Genomic DNA, 18,617 nt, shown 5'->3' on the forward strand with positions numbered 1-18,617 from the left:
TGCAAGTTTAATGATGTAATAAATAGTTACGTATACAAATACTATGGCATGACCCAAATAATTTGGATTACGATGATGACCATTTAAAAATTCTGGTCAGTTCAAATAACAATTTGGCTTTGTGTTTTGAATTGTTTCTACCTGAAAAGCGAATATTGAACAAAGCAAGCCTGTAAAAGTTGCTTCCTGGGTTCTGTTGGCCAAATGGGCAGAAGTCATGCAGTGGACCATGCTAGATTACCCCTGATGGCTGCCATTTCACTGGAACTCCTGGTCACAGAGTTTTGAATAGTCCCCAAGTCAGAAGACATTAAACCAAGGCAAAAAAAAATGCAGACAGGAAAGGAAATATGTATAGAAATAATGTCTACGGAAATGTAAGTTAAAAGTGTAGCAAATACCTATGTGGCAGTACAGTCCACTCTGCAGAAGTAAATTGTCCATTACGTGTTTTAAAGTAGCAAAGCTAGAAAAGTATACATACTGTTTACATGCTTCATGGAACACCAGGTGGAGTTGATATACATGAAACTACTTGGTGAGTATTCTTTTAAAGCTTCTCAAACAACATTTTCATTTCAGAGTCTGAAAGCTCTATAGAGAATAGCACAATTAAACCCTGAACTGAACATAAAGTTGACTTTAAAAGGAGTAGAGCTGAGCTCAAGCCAAATCTAAACTGCTGTGTGAAACTTGCTCTAAACTCATACTTTCGGAATATAGAAAGCTGTTTAAATGTTAATCATTATTAAAACATCAAGCAAATAGTAGTTGTGTGTTTTAAAAATAGATGTTAGCCTTATTCTTCCCTTCATTTAATTTTGCCACACCTGTAAAAGCTATGCTATTACTGACAAAGCCTGTATTTCCACTTTATTGTTATGCTCGCTGCTAGACTGGTGAACCCAGACTGTACAATGCAGTTTTATAATGTAATATGCAATAGATCTTCCTGCCCAAAGCCTATACATATTCCTGCAGTTTCTACATAAAGTTGCAGCAAAAGCAGTATGACAACACGGGCTTTACCCTGCCGCCATTAAAAGCGATGACAGAACTGTTGACTGCTCAAGTACATGCATTCACATTAACCAAGTTTGATCTTGGTGACATCTCCTTACTGTTATTGGGATTTCTCCATTCACATACAGCAAAGGTTTCCAAGGTTTTTTTATGTGGTTTCTATGAAACCTAACTTTTCGGCTATGCTGTATCTTCCCTAGATGTGCACAGTTTCTAATAAGGAGTGTTTAAAAGCAAGAGGAAAAAATGCATGCTCTGTAGTTCTAAACTTGACCCCAGTCCTGACACCCAGATTAGCAAGATGCTGCCAAGTATGTGATCAGCAGCATCTTGTGTCTGCGTGGGCAGTAACATCTTCCGTCAATGAGTTTTGATCTCGCCTGTCCTGTCTTTCTCCGAGGTGAGATAGGGTACACCTTTGCTGAAAGAAACTCTCCCTTTGCAGAGGGTGGTAAGGGACACTCTGTAGTTGAAAACATCTGGCCTACTTTGTCAGGCCCTACTTAAAGAGGAGATTATTTTCTGTTTTAATGTATCTGCCTGCATGCTAGAAGAATATCGTTAAAAGTCTGTGACTAACCACGTTACAGTGATAATTCAGATAATATTCTATTTAGTATTAGGTCTGTGTGGCTGCACAGTAGTAAAAATTCCTTGTATCAGAAATTCTTGTTTACTGATACTGATCCTTTCCCTCTTCCTATTCCAATATTGAGTATGTTTTCAAGAAATGCAGCTAACTCAGCACTGTTTGCGTTAAAAAAAAATATTACAGCAACCAGAGGTGCTCCTTATAATCCTAATAAAATAGGATCTGGTAAACAGCCTCACAAATAGTGTGGGAGTTTAAAAACAGGATGCTCTGCCATTACTACAAGGGAGGGAGTCAGTCATTTTCCCCTTTTGTGTCTCAACCCGTTACCTGTGCCATGTGGAGAGTGACTGTGATTGCTTTCGTGTTTAAATCTACATTAGTAGTTACGGAGAGCGTGAAAGTTCTCTAGCAAGCTCTATAAGCGCAAACTTCATCAAAAACCCAAGTGACTTTGACTCCATAGTAATACATAGTTTTTCTACTAATTCCAGAGGAAGAAAGATCGGGATATTAGATCATAGATGATTCAACGTGGCGCACAAAGCACCCCAACGAACTGTCACAATGTTGGTGTCATTCCACGTGCTTGGCTATATACAAATCACAACTTCTGTGACTGTTAATGTTTGAAACTTTCAGAAGACTCAATATAGCTGAAAAAACAATTGAATATGGAATTAAAAATTGGCTGCTGTTGTTTTAGCTGTAGATGGGAAACAAAAAAAATTGCTCTCAGCAATAGTATTTGTTCATATTTTGCAGTGCAACTACATGGGAAACATCTTTACTGAAACTAGAAATATTATATTTAATATTTTTAAAAAATAGTTAATAATAGAAGGAATATTCTTTGTGAAAAAATATTTCTATAGATATTATCCATTAAATACTTTGAAATTACATACCATTTTATGCTTTACAAATTTAAATACCAGTTTGAATGTTTCTGATGTTTTTCATAGACTCCAGTAGTAAAAGGTCAGGTCTAACGTAATTAATCATTACAACATTGTTGCTAGGTATCCCCAACTCTTGGACACAAAGCTGAGGCAGAAAATCATCTGATAAAGGCCAAAGAATGAGTCAATAGCAGACTTAAGATTGGAACTCTAAGTTCTTGCTTCCCGGTTTCATTCTGAATCATAAATTATCTTCTAACTACTGAAGTGCAGAAGGAGGTCAGTAACAATTTAATTACATTTAGGCTTCTTACATTAATTTCTACGCTTTCTAAAAATCTATTAGTTTAAAACTGCTGAAAGACTGAGATTGGTTCTGATTTCTGGTGCGAAAGTGCAACCTGAAAATTAAATGGAAGTATTATTATGCAAAAAAAGGCACAGATGGTGGTGCCATTATAAAAAAATGAAATTAGGTGGTTAATTCTTCAGTTTATTGCCTGTTAACTGGACACGGGAGCCCTGCATCCCAGGCGGTTGTTCCGGCTGCTCAGCAGTGCAACCAGCTGGGTAACATTAAGGTTAAGGTAAGGGATAACTCTCATGGAAGACCCTCGCTGACATTCACAGCACGGAAATCTCACTGTTCCTTAAAAATCATAGAATCATAGAGTGGTTAGAGTTGGAAGGGACCCTAAAGATCACCGGGTTCCAACCCCCCTGCCATGGGCAGGGACACCTCCCACTAGAGCAGGTTGCTCAAAGCCCCATCCAGCCTGGCCTTGAACACTTCCAGGGATGGGGCATCCACAGCTTCTCTGGGCAACCTGTTCCAGTGCCTCACCACCCTCACAGTAAAGAATTTTTTCTGGTCTCTAATCTAAATCTCCCCTCTTCCAATTTAAAACCGTTACCCCTTGTCCTGTCCATAAAATATATGCTTTTAATTCCCGTGGCTTCAAGAGAAAAAAAAATAATAGCAGTGGTGTGACTCATCTAATTGGTGAAATGGTGTTTCTTGGAATTCGCTGTAGAGCGATGGCTGAGGGAAATGGTGACAGCCTCGTAAGTGATGGGTGTCCCCGGGTTCCTTCTGCTGCCGCCATCCCATCGCAGCTGCGGTTTTGTGGTGCTGACAGAAGCCCTCTCAGAAAATTAGGGTCACTGGCAATGATAATTGTGTCAATACACGGTGTGCAGTGCTTCTGGTGTTCGAAGGGGGCCTACGAGAAAGCTGGGGAGGGATGTTTTACAAGGGCGTGTAGTGACAGGACGAGGAGTAATGGCTTCAAACTGGAAGAGAGTCGGTTTAGATTTGATATCAGGAAGAAATTTTTCACTATGAGAGTGGTGAGACACTGGAACAGGTTGCCCAGGGAAGCTGTGGATGCCCCATTCCCAGAGGTGTTCAAGGCCAGGCTGGATGGGGCTTTGAGCAACCTGGTCTAGTGGGAGGTGTCCCTGCCCATGGCAGGGCGGTTGGAACTCAATGATCACGGAATCACGGAATTGTCAGGGTTGGAAGGGACCTCTAGAGATCATCTAGTCCAACTCCCCTGCTGAAGCAGGGTTGCCCAGAGCACATTACTCAGGACTGCATCCAGGCAGGTCTTGAAAATCTCCAGAGAAGGGGACTCCACAACCTCCCCGGGCAGCCTGTTCCAGGGCTCTGCCACCCTCACTGGAAAGAAGTTTCTCCTCATATTTGAGTGGAACTTCCCACATTCCAGCTTGTGCCCGTTGCCCCTCGTCCTGTCACTGGGAACCATTGAAAAGAGTCCGGCTCCATCCTCCTTTAACCCACCCTTTAGGTACTTGTAAACATAGATAAGGTCTCCTCTCAGCCTTCTCTTCTCCAGGCTAAAGAGCCCCAGCTCTTTGAGCCTTTCCTCATAAGGGAGATGCTCCAATCCCTTAATCATCTTTGTTGCCCTACGCTGGACTCTCTCTGGCAGTTCCCTGTCTCTCTTGAACTGGGGAGCCCAGAGCTGGACACAGTATTCCAGTTGTGGCCTCACCAGTGCAGAGTAGAGGGTGAGAATGACCTCTCTCGACCTACTGGCCACACTCTTCCCTACGCAGCCCGGGATCCCATTGGCCCTCTTGGCAACAAGGGCACATTGCTGGTTCATGGAAAGTTTGCTGTCCACCAGGACCCCCAGATCCTTCTACTCAGTAGTGCTTTCCAGAAGATCCACCTATATCGGTGCCTGGGGTTCTTCCTCCCCAGGTGCAGGACCGAACACTTGCCCTTGTTGGGCCTTATTAGGTTCTTCTCTGCCCAGCTCTCCAGCCTGTCCAGGTCACGCTGGATGGCAGCACAGTCCTCTGGAGCGTCAGCCAGTGCTCCCAGTTTGGTATCATCAGTGAACTTGCTGAGGATACACTCTCTCCCCTTGTCCAGGTCATTGATGAATGTTGAACAAAACTGGACCAAGTATTGACCCCTGGGGGCACCACTACTAACAGGCCTCCAACTTGACCCTGCTCCATTAATTACAACCCTCTGAGTTCTGTCACACAGCCAGCTCTCAATCCACCTCACTGCCCCCTCGTCTAGCCCACACTTTCTTAATTTCCTAATGAGGGTCTTATGGGAGACAGCATCAAAAGCCTTGCTGAAGTCAAGGTAGATGATCTTTAAGGTCCCTTCCAACCCAAACCGTTCTCTATGATTTCAATCGATTTAGTAAAAAAAATAAATAAATAATTGGGTTTTGCTACAAACCTTGAAAAAAAAAAAATAAATGGATGTTCTTCATAGTTGTGAAGCTCACCCCCTTGGGATTCCACCAGGAATACAGCCCAGTGGGTCAGATATCAGGAGCAACGGCAAACAGAAACCAGCCAGAAAAGGACCCGCCGCCACCGGTAAGCTCACCGAACCTCCGCGCCCCGAGGTCTTCAGCGGGGCCACCAGCCGGGCCGGGCGGCCAGCGGAGGACTGAGCCCCTGAGGTAACCCGGCTCGCTCGCGCCGCCGCCCGCCCGCCCGCAGGGGGCGACCGAGCGCCGCCCCACGTGACGCGGGCCGCGCCGCTGTGGCCACGCCCCGCGGAGGCAGCAGCGATCGAGGCCGGCGGCGGCGGTGAGAGGAGGAGGAGGAGGAGGCAGCGCCGGGCCGGCGGCCGCCCCACGGCGAGGCTCGGGCCGGGGCCGCGGAGCGCAGCGGGGCAGGATGTCGCGGTCGGTGCTGCAGCCGAGCCAGCAGAAGCTGGCGGAGAAGCTCACCATCCTGAACGACCGGGGCGTCGGCATGCTCACCCGGCTCTACAACATCAAGAAGGTGCGGGGGGCCCCGGCGAGGAGGCGCGGGGGGAGGAACCGCCCCGGCGCGATCCCCGCCGACCGACCGGGCCCCGGCCGGCCCGGCGCTCCGCCGCCGCTTTGCTTGCGGCTCACCCGGCCGCGCTGCGGCCTAGCTTCGGGGCCCGAGAGGCAGGGCGGGGAGGGCGGCGGGAGCCGCGCCGCCGCGGTCAGGCGCTTCGGCCCGGCCCGCCGCTGCGCCGCCTGTGGGCCCGGGGGCGGCAGTGGCGGCGGCGGCGGGCCGGGGCTTCCCGGGCGGTCGGCGCCGCCTGGTTACCTGGCGGGAGGGAGGAGGGGAGGGAGGCCCGGCCCCGCGCGGCGCCCGCAAGGCCCAGCGCTCCCCCACCCCGCCGCTGCGGGGCCTAGGCCCGGCGCGGCCCCCGGTGTCGCCCGGAGCCGCTGCCGCCCCGCCGTGCGTGAGTCACGGGAGCCGGGAGTGGGCTGCTGGGCACGGGCTTTCCCACGCCGCCTTGCGAAGGCCGTCGCTGCCGAAGGGAAGGGTTTGGGGTAAAATTAGTAAGTTTAATCTCAATAAGTTCGAGGCGCGGCGTTGCCTAGCAGCTCCGGCGTGAGATGGAGCAGATGTTGGAAGCTGTCGTGGGTGCTGAGGCTGCTCCCCGCCCTCCCGGAGCGGAATCAGTCGGTGCTCGCATAGGTGAAGGGGGTTCGGCGGCACCCGAAGCTGCGGGTCTCGGTATGGACGGGCAGGATGGGATACGCTTCCCTGCTTAGTTAATTCCTCTTCTGGAGGAAATCACTGGGCTTTCCTATATGTAACAGCCAGGTTCATGGCCGTCCCCTGCTCTAGGTGCTTCGTGTCCTTCCCAGCTTAATTTTCCTTGTGTGCAGTACACCGTCTGAATGTGTGTATGGCTGCTCAGTCCACTTCCAGTAATGAAGATCAGTTAGGATTTTATTGCTTTGCCTCGAGCAGTTATTTCTGAGAGCTTTTTCTGATTTCAAAGGAAAATGTGAGTTATTACATCCAAGCAATGAGCACACCTTTGCAGGCTTAGCATGCTAAAATTTCTGTGCCGTTCTGCATGCTGGGTTCAGGTGGCCTGCACTGCTGCAATAGTGGAAGGAGTTTGAGAGTTTCAGGTGCTTCCTTGATCACTCTCACTTCTGAACCCAAGTTTCTGTAGGGAGCAATCCTGCCTGATGGATCTGAGCTAAAGGATGTGTTTTGTCAAATTGTTTTGCTCACATGGGGCGCTTGTACTCCAGAAGTAGTAAGGGCTACTTGGCTATACCAATTGCAGTGTTGACTTAATTAAGGTGGTGTTTCCAGGAAAGGAAACGAATGACTGCAGTATTCCAAAGCCAGTGTTGATCCAAAGGTCTGCCCGTGGTTGATGTGCATTTATTCAAGTGTTTCTGCAGATCTTCACTGAGATGAATAAAGCGTTCTAACTTAACTATTGCAAATTCCTTTCTTTCTGAAATAGAAGTGAGGTTCCTTTTAGTTGGCAGTTTTGTTTATTGGAAAATCGCTTGACCTTAATAATTGTAGAAACATAATCACCCCTTTAACAGAAAACAGAAAATCCCTGTTTAAGGGGAAGTCGTTTGTGTGTGCGCTTGTTACGCTTTGAGGGAAATACACCAGGTGAACGGCAGGCTAGGGGAATTCCGCCTGAGCATAACCCTTCTTTGAGGGGAGAAAGCAGGAAACGAGATGGGGAAAAATTAAACCTTGTCTTGACAAGTGTGAGTGCGGACTGTGTCTTCGTTACCGGTGTTCTGGTTTGGGGGCACTCATGTTAAGCAGTCCAGTGCCTACAGACACATTTCCGCTGGTACGTTTAGATGGCAGAGTACTGAGCCTGTTTGCCCATATGGTGATAGCTTGTGTCATTACTCGCATTAGTGAAGTGATGCGAGTGAATGGGATCTCGGTAGGGGAGTATCAGCACTAGAGGTGGCACCTTTTTTTCCTGCAAATGTCATGAACCGAGTCCAAAATTGCGTAGGTCTTAGAGAGAGAGAGAGAGAAGGCATGTCCAAGTGGCTTGATTATTGTGTGGTGTATAGTTTTGCAGATCTGGAGATGTCTCAGACACAACTCTCTGTATTCATACAGTAATTTGTGATTCAAATAATTGTTTTCTTAAGCTGCAGTGAGTACTGCTTGACCGTGCTAACCAGCTAGCTCTGACGGTGAGCCTCAGAAGCTTCAGGATTGATTACTGTATTTCATTGTGATCTCTCTTCAGACCAGCTGCAGCACAGTTGCCTGCTTGCAGCACGTTATTTTTCTTTATTTCTCTCTCTTTTTTTCTTTTTCTTTTTTTACTTTTTAATCTCTCTGAAAACAATTCTAAAATTGCTGTTTTAAGATTTTCACAGCTTCCTCTGTTGAAGATGGTATCGAAACTCAAGTTACTAGAGATAACCACACAATATGTGGTATTGCGGTTAGAGGAAATGGTTAAGACTTTTTTTTAATAAGAGGAAGTGGGAGGTGAAGTGTTTGTAGCTGCCTTACAGATTGCTGTAGATGCTGTCTAGGGAGTAGAGATTTTAAAGGATTAAGAATTTTCTTGACTGTTAGAAACAAAGCAGGTTTTTACTTCCCAAGGAATTACAGAAGTTATTAAAAGCAGTTAGAAACTTGATATTTATACTTCATCTTCCTATATAAATTTCAATTTTGATGTCATGTGCTTATAGCTGTTAATTGTTCATTGTTTCCTGTTTACTGACCTTCTGTGCTGTGACTGTCTTCTGAAATAGTTTAAACTTTGTTGTTTTTAAAATAGAGTATCTGAATATATGGGGTTTTGCCTCCGAGAGTGACATGGTAGTTACAAAAAGTGGAGTTACTAAGGCAATAGTGGATGATGAGACAAAATTCACATTTGGTCTCTGTGGAGGTGGATTTTTTTGTTGCTGTTACTTTAAAGGATGGTGCTTTGCCTGTTGCTTTCAACTGTCTTTTGTACTGGGACCAGTATCAGTCCTGAACTTGAAAATCTTACCACTGCAGTTTCTCTCCTGGTTTGTTCCTTCTGCTTTTTAAGAATTTATCCTCAATTATCCAGGCTAGCAGTTTTATTACTGCTTTTCCGTGTAACTCTTTTGTCATTACTTGCCTACAACTGAACCTCTGTAAGTCAAAGACAGCAGGGGTATTTTTTTTCCTGCCATTCTGGCTCAGGTGAAGCTTCAGTTTTGTGGTTACTGTGCAGAGCAGACAGAGACTGTTGGTAAGCTTTCTGTGATGCTGCCGGTATTGTCAAGTAAGTGTATTGTTCAAGAGTGGTGGCAGAGTAAATAATACTGTTTTCTGTGGGCCTGTCTTTTGTTTGTTTATAAAACCCTGGGATACTGGGAAGTATTTGCAGTAAGAGATTTCATCTTAAAATATCTGAAGTATAGATTTAGTTGGAGGAAATCAAGAAAGTGTGATTTTGATGAATGTCGAAGCAGTGCTACTGTAAACAGTTAGGGTTTTGAATTATTTAGAGTATGCGTTATTCAAACATGATGAGTCTGTTATTTAGCATTAATTGCTTTGCTAGCAATGCTCTGTTGTTCTTCACGGTACAGGTTTTACATTTGTGTGCAAAATTTTTTCTTTAAGTGTCATTAACGAAAATAATTCTTGCGACTTCCACAACTCTGATTACGTAGTATCTGAAAAATGAGAATCTTAAACCAATTCTTAGATATGAACTCCATAAGAAACTTAAGTCATAGATAAGGAACAGAATAAATATTTGCAGGCACTTTAGCTGACTTTATCTTTACTGTTCCAAACCAAAAATGTGGTCCCAATCCTATTGTGAGCAGCACATAGTTTAGTATGAAGCCGGGTTTAAAATCATTTAGCGGGTGATTAATTGCCAGTTAGTTCTTTAAAGATTTGATAGTGGGAATATTGGATTTTTACCTGCATTGAGGATATTACTTGTTAGCCATTTTAAAAGAGTGGGTACTTTTATTTCCCCTATTTATCTTCTCTTCTGCAGCAGTTAAAGTGTGTAATCTTTTCAAAAGAGCAAAAGGTGGCATATGCTGTGAGGGAAAGAGGAGGGCTGCATCGAGTCTCCTGTGGTAAAACAATGCCAAGTTGACCAGATCAGCCAAGGCTGAAAAGACCAGCCTTTTACGTTGCTCCAGAGATTGGGGTGAAGAAAAAGATCCCAAAAGCTCCAAAGCTGGACCGGAGAGGACCTGACTAAACATTGCAGGGGGACAGTTTTAAAAGCCAGTCAATGAAGTGTGCTGTTTTGCTCAGGCACTACAGTGGGTCTTCAGGAAAAATTAGTAGAGATTTTAGGTGGCTGGCAGAACATGAAGAAGTTTCCAATCTGCAGAGCTCTGAAGTTTGGAAGGGTGTAGGATTAGGTCACCCTTTTGACACTGAGCTTGGTGCTGGAGTACGGAGCTTTGAGCTGAGAGGAAAAGCTCACAAATAATCTTGATTTGAATTGAAAGTTAGGTATTGGAAAGAACGGATAAGCTCACCAGGACGTGTCTTAAGGTGGGGTGGGATTCCTTCCAGTGCTTGATAGGTGTCAGCAGCTCTTTAAAGGTTAAGATGCCAGTATATGTTGGTCTATTTGAGTTTGTGATCTTGGTGGAATAGCTCAGAATACAGTCCCGCTGATAAGAGGAGGAGGAAACCCCAAACAAATTTACAGTCAGTGCTGGCAGTGTAAAAAAAAATTAATAAAAAAATTCCTTTGCTCAGGAAGCAAAGAAAGACTGATGATATATATATCTCTTTTAACTGAGAAAAGCATATAATTTTGTAAAGAAACAATGAGACTTTCTAATAAGAGAGAATAAAAACATTCCATGATATCTTCTAAAATATACAGAGAGAAAGTCAGGTGGAGTTATCCTTTTGTATCAAGTACAGATGCCCAGAGTTATCTTGCTTTGTTTCGTTGTTAACAAATACCAATTACCTGCTCCCCCAATTCCTGTTCATTTGCCCTGCCATGAGTTGCCATGAAAACAAATGCAGTTTTATTTGCAAGAGATTTTTAAGATTGTGTGCAGAGGAGATGCAGATAGAAGTCTTAACAGTTGATATTTTAGATTCAGAATAGACAAGGCATTCCCATTGCCTTGCTTTCTTTTATTAAGATGTTACTTTATAAACTACATTTGAGGAAAGCTTTGTGGCGGTGAAATGTCTCTTTGGTTTCTTTCTTTGCATTTCACCTGCCCCATGTTTGATGAGTAGAACCAAGTGCTTGCTTAAGCAGGTGCTATAAACCTAAGAGCATAATATGAATATATCAATGTACAGATAGTGTTAAACCAAGCATATTTCTTTCATCGGCGAGGTGACAGGTCACTCCAGTATGGACAACTTATATATTTTACACATGAACCTTAGCGAGGCTGCTGACGTTACTTCATCTAATTGTTCTCACAAACAATCTGAGGAAGTACAGTCTGAATGAAATTGTAATGATGAAAGCAGCTGGATAACCATATTAGGGAACAAAGTTATCACTGTTGGACCATGGTTCAGCAGGGTCTCCTTGGGTGCGTCTTACCTCTGGTTCCAGTCACTCTTTTGGTTAACAACCTAGATGACAACTACGGTGTGCCTGTTAAATTAGTGGGTGATAAGGGAACTGGGAGAAGCTACAGAAATAATGAAGAACCTAATTGGAATTCAGTTTGAGCTTAACAAATTGTAGGTACGGTCTAGCGAACTTGGAGGTGGCTGAGCAAGTATGATTGTAAGCTATTCTGTGCTCGGTGAAATTTAAAAAAAAAAATTAAAATACAAAATGAAAAGTAATGAGATAGCAAGTCTGCAGAGGTTAGGGACATGCCAGGGCAAATGTTAGCCAGCTAAGTTTCCCTGCAAAAAAATCAGGGGCGACATGAGGTTTTATAAATGTGTGAGCAAGATAGTCTGAAGACAAAGGAAGTAATCCTTGTGCTCTACATGGCATTGAGACTCATCTGAAATGTATCTGGCTTGACACACTTTTCAAGAAAGATGTGGACAAAATGGAGAAAACCCAGAATAGAATAATAAGAAAGAAAATGTCACCCATTAAGAAAATGGGAGGATGTTTCTGAAGTAAATTAGTAAGTGGTACAAGTTTTTAAGTACATAGGACTGCTGGAGAGAGGGGGAATAGTTTGTGGAATTCATTTTGGCCACAGACATCAAGAAATGAAGGATTAAATTGGAGCGCAAAGATTTCAGTTTACATCTTAGAACTTTCTAATGAAAAATATCGTTAAGTATTGGAAAAGACTGTGAGAATGTTGTTGAATGTAGCCTGTTGGAGACCTGTAAGTAAAGGTTTAGCAGACATCTCCCAGCTGCAACTTAGATACAGTTGATCCTGCTTTGGAATAGGAAGAGTAGGATAGAATCATAGAATGGTTCAAGTTGGAAGGGACCTTAAAGATCATCGAGTTCCAACCCCCCTGCCATGGGCAGGGACACCTCCACTAGAGCAGGTTGCTCAAAGCCCCATCCAGCCTGGCCTTGAACACCTCCAGGGATGGGGCATCCACAGCTTCCCTGGGCAACCTGTTCCAGTGTCTCACCACCCTCACAGTAAAGAATTTCTTCCTGATACCAAATCTAAATCTGTCTTCTTCCAGTTTGAAGGCATTACCCCTCATCCTATCACTACATGCCCTTGTAAAAAGTCCATCCCCATCTTTTCTTTAGGTCCCCTTTAGGTACTGGAAGGTCACTGTAAGGTCTCTCTGGACCCTTCTCTTCTCCAGGCTGAACAGCCCCAACTCTCTCAGCCTGTCTTCATAGGAGAGGTGCTCCAGCCCTCTGATTATCTTCGTGGCCCTCCTCTGGACTCACTCCAACAGGCCTATGTCCTGCTTATGTTGGCGGCCCCAGAGCTGGATGCAGCACTGCGGGTGGGGTCTCATGAGAGTTATGGTAGGCTTCATCAGAGATGTTAAGGCAAATGTAGTATGAACTGTTTCCTTATGTTTTCACCATTCAAAGCAGCTCTTTATTGATTATTCATATCTCTCTCCTTCTCAGTAGTTCTGCTTTTTCAAAGTTAGGAGACTGTCAGTTGGTAATCTCATTATTTTAAACGCATGACAGAAACAAAGAATAAATAATACGTTTTGTCCTACAGAAATCTAGTGTTAATGATAAACCTGTCTCTTTGAATGTTTCTTTGCCATGTATTATTTAGTATAATTTATAGGACGCATGGCCGCAAACCAGGTATTAAAACTTACAGAAATGTTTTAGGGTGAAATCTTTAATGCCAGCAGCTATTATAAAGGAAGAACAGTTTTATTGTGCCAGTCTTTTTTGTGTGTCAAGGGAATGTGCTGTAGTAAACTGTAAATGGTACATACAGGAGCTTTTCCCATTTTTTTAATACAACAAATCTTTGTGTATTTCCATTTACTGATGAATGTTACTAACTTGGGGTGGCATATTTTTTGCTGTCGTTGAAATTCCAGCAGTTTGCTGGTTGAATTTGCAGAGGTTTTTAGTGCAGATTCATTTGTAAATGAAACTGGAAGGTTAGGATTTGTTGACTGAGATTATTTCAGTATATGTTGTTGCAGTCCTGTGGAACTGTGCTCAGCAGTGTTTTATCTCAAGTCTGCAGTAACTATAAATCAAGATCTCTTGAACTAATGAAAACATGTTGAATTGCTGCAAAGTATGACTTGTTTTGTTATCATCTTCTGATATAGGAGGTTTTGGGGGATGAAAATAGGAAATGACTGATTCAAATGGCCCTGTTTCTTTTTTATTGGGAATCAGTCCTATTCCTCATTTGGAATAGGTTGGGCTTAGCAACAAAAAGAAGGATATAAAAGGGCGCTGGCTTTTGCCAATGATTGTACCTAAACATAAATGTCCCTTTATTCATGTCACATCAGCTGGATATATGTAGTAATGTTGTTGCTGGATGGCTTTTTTTGTTCTCCTCCAACATCCTCTGTCCTCAATGTTAGGCTTGGATTTTTTGCAGTGATAGCTGTAATTGTACTGGGACAAAGGGTCTCCTTGCTGTTTATCTTAATGTTGGTGTACTCTGGGCCAAAGGCAGTTATACTGGATTCTGTGTTCTTCTTTACAGGCTGCTTATTTTAAATGTAGGCCTTAAGCAGGTTTTTGTTGTTGGATATTTTCTTGTTGGTTGCTTCTGAATGAGTACAACCTGGAAAGTAAAGCTATGTAGTTTGTTTCATTTTCAAAGGGAGAATAGTATAGGAGAACCTAATCAAGTTCTCCTAGAATTTAGCATCAAGTGAAGAATAGAGTCTGAATTTTGTTTAATAATATTATCTAGATTATCTAGGTTATCTAGATTATTAGGGTAGATAGCGAAACACTGCTTTAATTAAAAATGTATGGCTTAGTGAAGCATCTCTAAAGAGTACATGTAGTCTGATCTGTCTTATCTGGTTTGATAGCTTGTGTGTATGATAGCAATGATTTTTTTCCCCCAAATAATGAATCTCTTAGCTGTAGAAGTCATGTTGTTCTTGTTAGAGTTGGATGCATAGAATCAGATCAGGAAAATGTGTTCAGTTACCATAGCAGGGTACCATTCCAAAGTGCTGTGGAAAGAGATGCTGTGTAACTTGATAGAAATTCAGTGTCTGAGTCCTTTTCAGTTTGTTTTTTTTTTAACTACTTAGAATAGTCTCTAATTGTAGCTTTGCATCATCTTTTTCAGCATAACTGCTTGACAGCTGTTTAGTAATGTACAAAGTAATTTAGAGTTGACTGCTGGGAGATTCTTTCAGTATAATATTTCGGGGCTGAAGCAGCTGGACTCCCATAGCTTCAGAGCTGTATTCTATGAATGCTGCGCTAGTAAGAACACTTTAACTTCATGAATTTCTTTTTAATGCCCCAAAACTGTAGCCATTCTGTTGTAGGTTGGCTTTTTTGTTTTTAAAAAAAAAAATGAAAAAAGGTTATTGCAGCCCACTGGGGGGGGGGTTGGGGAGGGGGAAAAGTGATATCTGAGGCTGATTGAGAAAGGTTTTGTCTAATTCTCAAAATTCTATTTGAATGCTGGAGAGCTGTATGTGGCAAAGTGATCTTTCTATGTTGTACCATGATATTCCTGCCTATTACAGTACTGACAAGAGATTTTGCATTGACCAATAAAACTATTAAAAGCAAAAGCTATCTTTCTTATCTATATTCTAAGACCCTTACCTTTAGTGTCTTTGTTCTTTCTATGGTGCAAAATTGTGGTTATGTGCCTTATCACACTTCCACACTTGTGCAAAAGTGCTAGGTTTGGGCTTTGTATCTTTGCTCTTTTATGCTTTCTAGAGTAAACTAGTGATCTTGAGCTTCATAGGTCTGTTTGCTGTTTTAGGAGAGGTTTAGCTTGTGTAGACAGTTTTACTTGTGATGCTGAATGCAGGTAACATTATGGATGAGAACTGTATTGATGCAACAACAGCTGGTAATCAAATAATATCAGTTCTTAGAAAGGAGCTGAAGTGCTGTGGAATATCGGAGAGGGAAGGAAAAAGCATCAACCCACTCGTTTGGTGGTGTCAGTTCTCTTTCTATTCAGTCCCTGTAGGTAGGCTTCTACAGCTTTTTAGAAGGTGGAATTTTTAAATGCGTGAAGGCTATTTTTAACCTTTTGTATCTTGCAGCCATTTTCTTTCTTATCTGTGGATCATTCTTGTGTAGTTTATTAGTAGGAAGAATTACAGTTGCTTTAAGTGTGATGTTAGCAAACAAACAAGGGGAAGGAGCAAAGCTCTCTATTGCATATTCAGATATATTGAGGGGATTGCCAGTTAGGCTGAGGATAATATTAATCATCCCTGGGAACTGAGTTCCTGAAGCCACATGAGGATGTGCGTGTTAGTGTTTTCATACGTCTCTTTCCATGTGAATGATCTGTGCGTAAGGGCTTGCGTAGAACAATTTTTAGTAAATATTTTGGAAAGCTGATTTATAGGAGGAAAAACATCTATTGCTAGGAAAAAGGAGGAGTGCATGTGGAAATAATGTTTCAATTCAGACCGAAAATATTAGGAAGTTGATGGTGGCAGTTATCTCCTACATAAGAGCAACCATACTGGATTTTAGAAGGCCACAAATATATGTTGTCCATTAAACTGTTTCCTTAGCTTGTAATCCTTCGTTTCATAGAGAAAGTTATACAATGTATGACAAGGACAGAAAATTGAAATAATCTGACAAACCCATGGCATCTAGTTAATTAAGACTTTGCAAATTTGAGGCGCATTGTTTACTTTTTTTGATGCCTATTTACAGTATAATTTTTACTTTTGAAACTGTGTAAAGACTTTGAAGTGTGTACAAGAATAGATCTACTGTGGCAAGTGGTGTTTGCTGCTGTAAAAATATCGAAGCAACTATTTAATATCTAATCGATAATGTTGATGTTGCTGAATTTATTTTCCTTATAAATTCCTCTGGGAGTATTATAGATGTGACTTTTTAGTAAAACTTAGTATTTTTGTGGGAAAATCAGCAAATGTGAGAGTTTTGGTATTAGAGTAGTATGTTAGCATACATCGTGCTGGTCATGTACTGCTGGTAGGAGTTTCAGAAACTTAAAATAATGACTCTTGTTTTTTTTCTTGGCTACCGTTTCTTTTTCAGGTATGTAAAACTTCACTGAGTTTCTCTCCTTTTTTCCCCTGTAGTTGCATGTGATATGTGTTAACTCCTCTTTTTCTCTCCCTACCTGAACTTAGTTTGGAAATACTAGTAGAAGTTACATGTTTCAGCATATAAGCAGCTCTTTGCACAATAGTAAAATTCGAATAAGTAGATGTAAAGTTGTTTGTGAGTGTTAGAATAATCACCATCCAGTATGCTGCCTATAGTAACAGATGATCATAATGTTCTCATGGTTGTAGGTAATAGTGTATTAGTTCACTTAAATGTAACATATTTTAGAATTTAAGAGTAATTTGTTTATATGTAATTTTTCTCTCTTTTTATTACACTGCTTCCCCAGCAAGGACAAGTTTGGAAGGTTTGCAAAGCTTTTCACCTTCCCTTTGCCCGCTTGCCCGCTTTCAGAATCGGTCTCATACTCCATGACTTCTGTCTCTACAGTCCACAACTCAGTCATAGAAATTAATGTGGAAAAGTTTTTAAATGAGCTGTCATTTGAGTTCACTATGTTGCGTAGAAATGCCTAGCATGTAATTGAGTTTTGCATGAGACACGAGACTCCTTTGGAAATCCCTACGAGGACTATAAAGCTAAATGAGTATTTGAGAGAAAATAGGATTTGAGCACAAATTTTGTCATGTAAGTAACGCTGCTTTTAGTATGTTTCTCCAAACTAAATGGTGTAGCATGGCTTGCTAGTCAAGAGTAGTTGAGAAGTAGTAGCGTGTCTGACAGCATGCACTGTAGCTGGCAAAAGTAGGTGCTTTGTCAGTCGTTTGTCCACAGAAGCTGTTCTGGTATGTCTACTTAAGTTATTTAAGAGACCTAACACTTAGTTGTGACTTCTGTTGAAATCAAAATTTAACGACATTTCTTGATTTGCTGCTTTTAAAGCACAGCCTATGCTACTGTAGGAGTAAAGAAAATGAGAAAACTTGAGTTCTTAATCTAAGGAAATAGAATACTTCAGGCAAGTACTGGTGGTTTCATTGTAGAACGGAAAATTGTCTTGCAGTTAACAATTTCAAGAAAAATGAAATGCAGATTGGTGGTGGGGCTTTTAGTTTGGTTTCACAAAGGATAGTTTAATCATTTAAGGTGCCCAGCACTGTCCTCCACAGAAGACGATTGAATTTTCTAACAGTTTATTAACTACAGATGCATACAACACTACCTCAAACCAGGAATAGCATTAAAAGGAAACCTTTTTTTTTTCTCCTCCTTTTAGGATTGAGTTTTTTTCCCTCACTGCTGTTCTGCACTAACTGCTTTGATATTTCCATGCATCTTTTTCAGTAGAAGAGCATCTCTGTACTGTTTCCCATTGCATATTTCAGCTGTGACAGTCCCTGCACTTTGCCTTTCATTTTATCACCTGCTCACTAAAAACAAACAAACAAAAAAAGAATCTTTCTAGTTTGTCTTCAGATTTGCAACTATCACTTAGCTTTAGATGGATGATTGTGGTTTTACTTCATTTTTTACTGTATTTTTTTATAGGCATGCGGTGACCCCAAAGCCAAACCATCCTATCTTATTGACAAAAACCTGGAATCTGCTGTCAAATTCATAGTCAGGAAGTTTCCAGCAGTAGAAACACGCAACAACAATGTAAGTAACCAAATGTCTATATAAGTATTTTTCTCAATACCTTTCAGCACTTGTTGCTCAAATCTGTGAGGTTTTATGTGTTTTTATAAAGCATCTTATGGTGACAGTTACAGTTGAAATACAGTTGTTGATTCAAGTATCTGACATGATACTTTAGAAAGAGCTACCTCCAAAGAGAGAATATTATTCTTCAATTCTGATTGGTTTTGTTAGGGTAGGACACTTGCTGGTTTTCTTTTTGCCTACTGTCTTCTCTTCCATTTCAAAGAATTGTCAACAGGAAGTAATCCCCGAAAAAAATAATGCCTGATCGCAGAAATTGTTGGTGACCAGGCTGATTGCAGAAGATGGAAGTTGCATAACTTTATTTGTGATGAGACCTGAACAGCAGATGAGTAAAACCCACCTGACTGCAAAGTGGGAAAATGTTTGTACTTTACAGGGGCTCATACCTTACAGGTGTGTTGCTTATGGAGTCAGTCCCTGTGGGCGTAAAGAAAGCTTTACTGTGTAAGGAGAAACCTTGTGAAGTACAAACATACAGAAATATGACTGTTTCCTCTTCA

The 18,617-nt window shown here is 42.0% G+C and overlaps 1 protein-coding gene across 4 annotated transcripts in view; it reads left to right on the forward strand.

The window, feature by feature from the left end:
* The first annotated feature begins 5,614 nt into the window (after positions 1-5,614).
* NCKAP1 (NCK associated protein 1) overlaps positions 5,615-18,617 on the forward strand; it is a 60,670-nt gene continuing 47,667 nt past the window's right edge. For 2 of the 4 annotated variants that reach the window (XM_074145795.1, XM_074145796.1), the window contains exons 1-3: positions 5,695-5,802; positions 16,781-16,798; positions 17,941-18,051. In XM_074145795.1, coding sequence (XP_074001896.1) covers positions 5,695-5,802; positions 16,781-16,798; positions 17,941-18,051 — 237 coding nt within the window. Of the gene's footprint in view, positions 5,803-16,780; positions 16,799-17,940; positions 18,052-18,617 lie in introns of all 4 variants that reach the window. The other 2 variants (XM_074145797.1, XM_074145798.1) reach the window with 1 other exon arrangement.

Source organism: Numenius arquata, chromosome 3 (assembly GCF_964106895.1).
Source record: "Numenius arquata chromosome 3, bNumArq3.hap1.1, whole genome shotgun sequence".
Lineage (NCBI taxonomy): Eukaryota > Metazoa > Chordata > Aves > Charadriiformes > Scolopacidae > Numenius > Numenius arquata.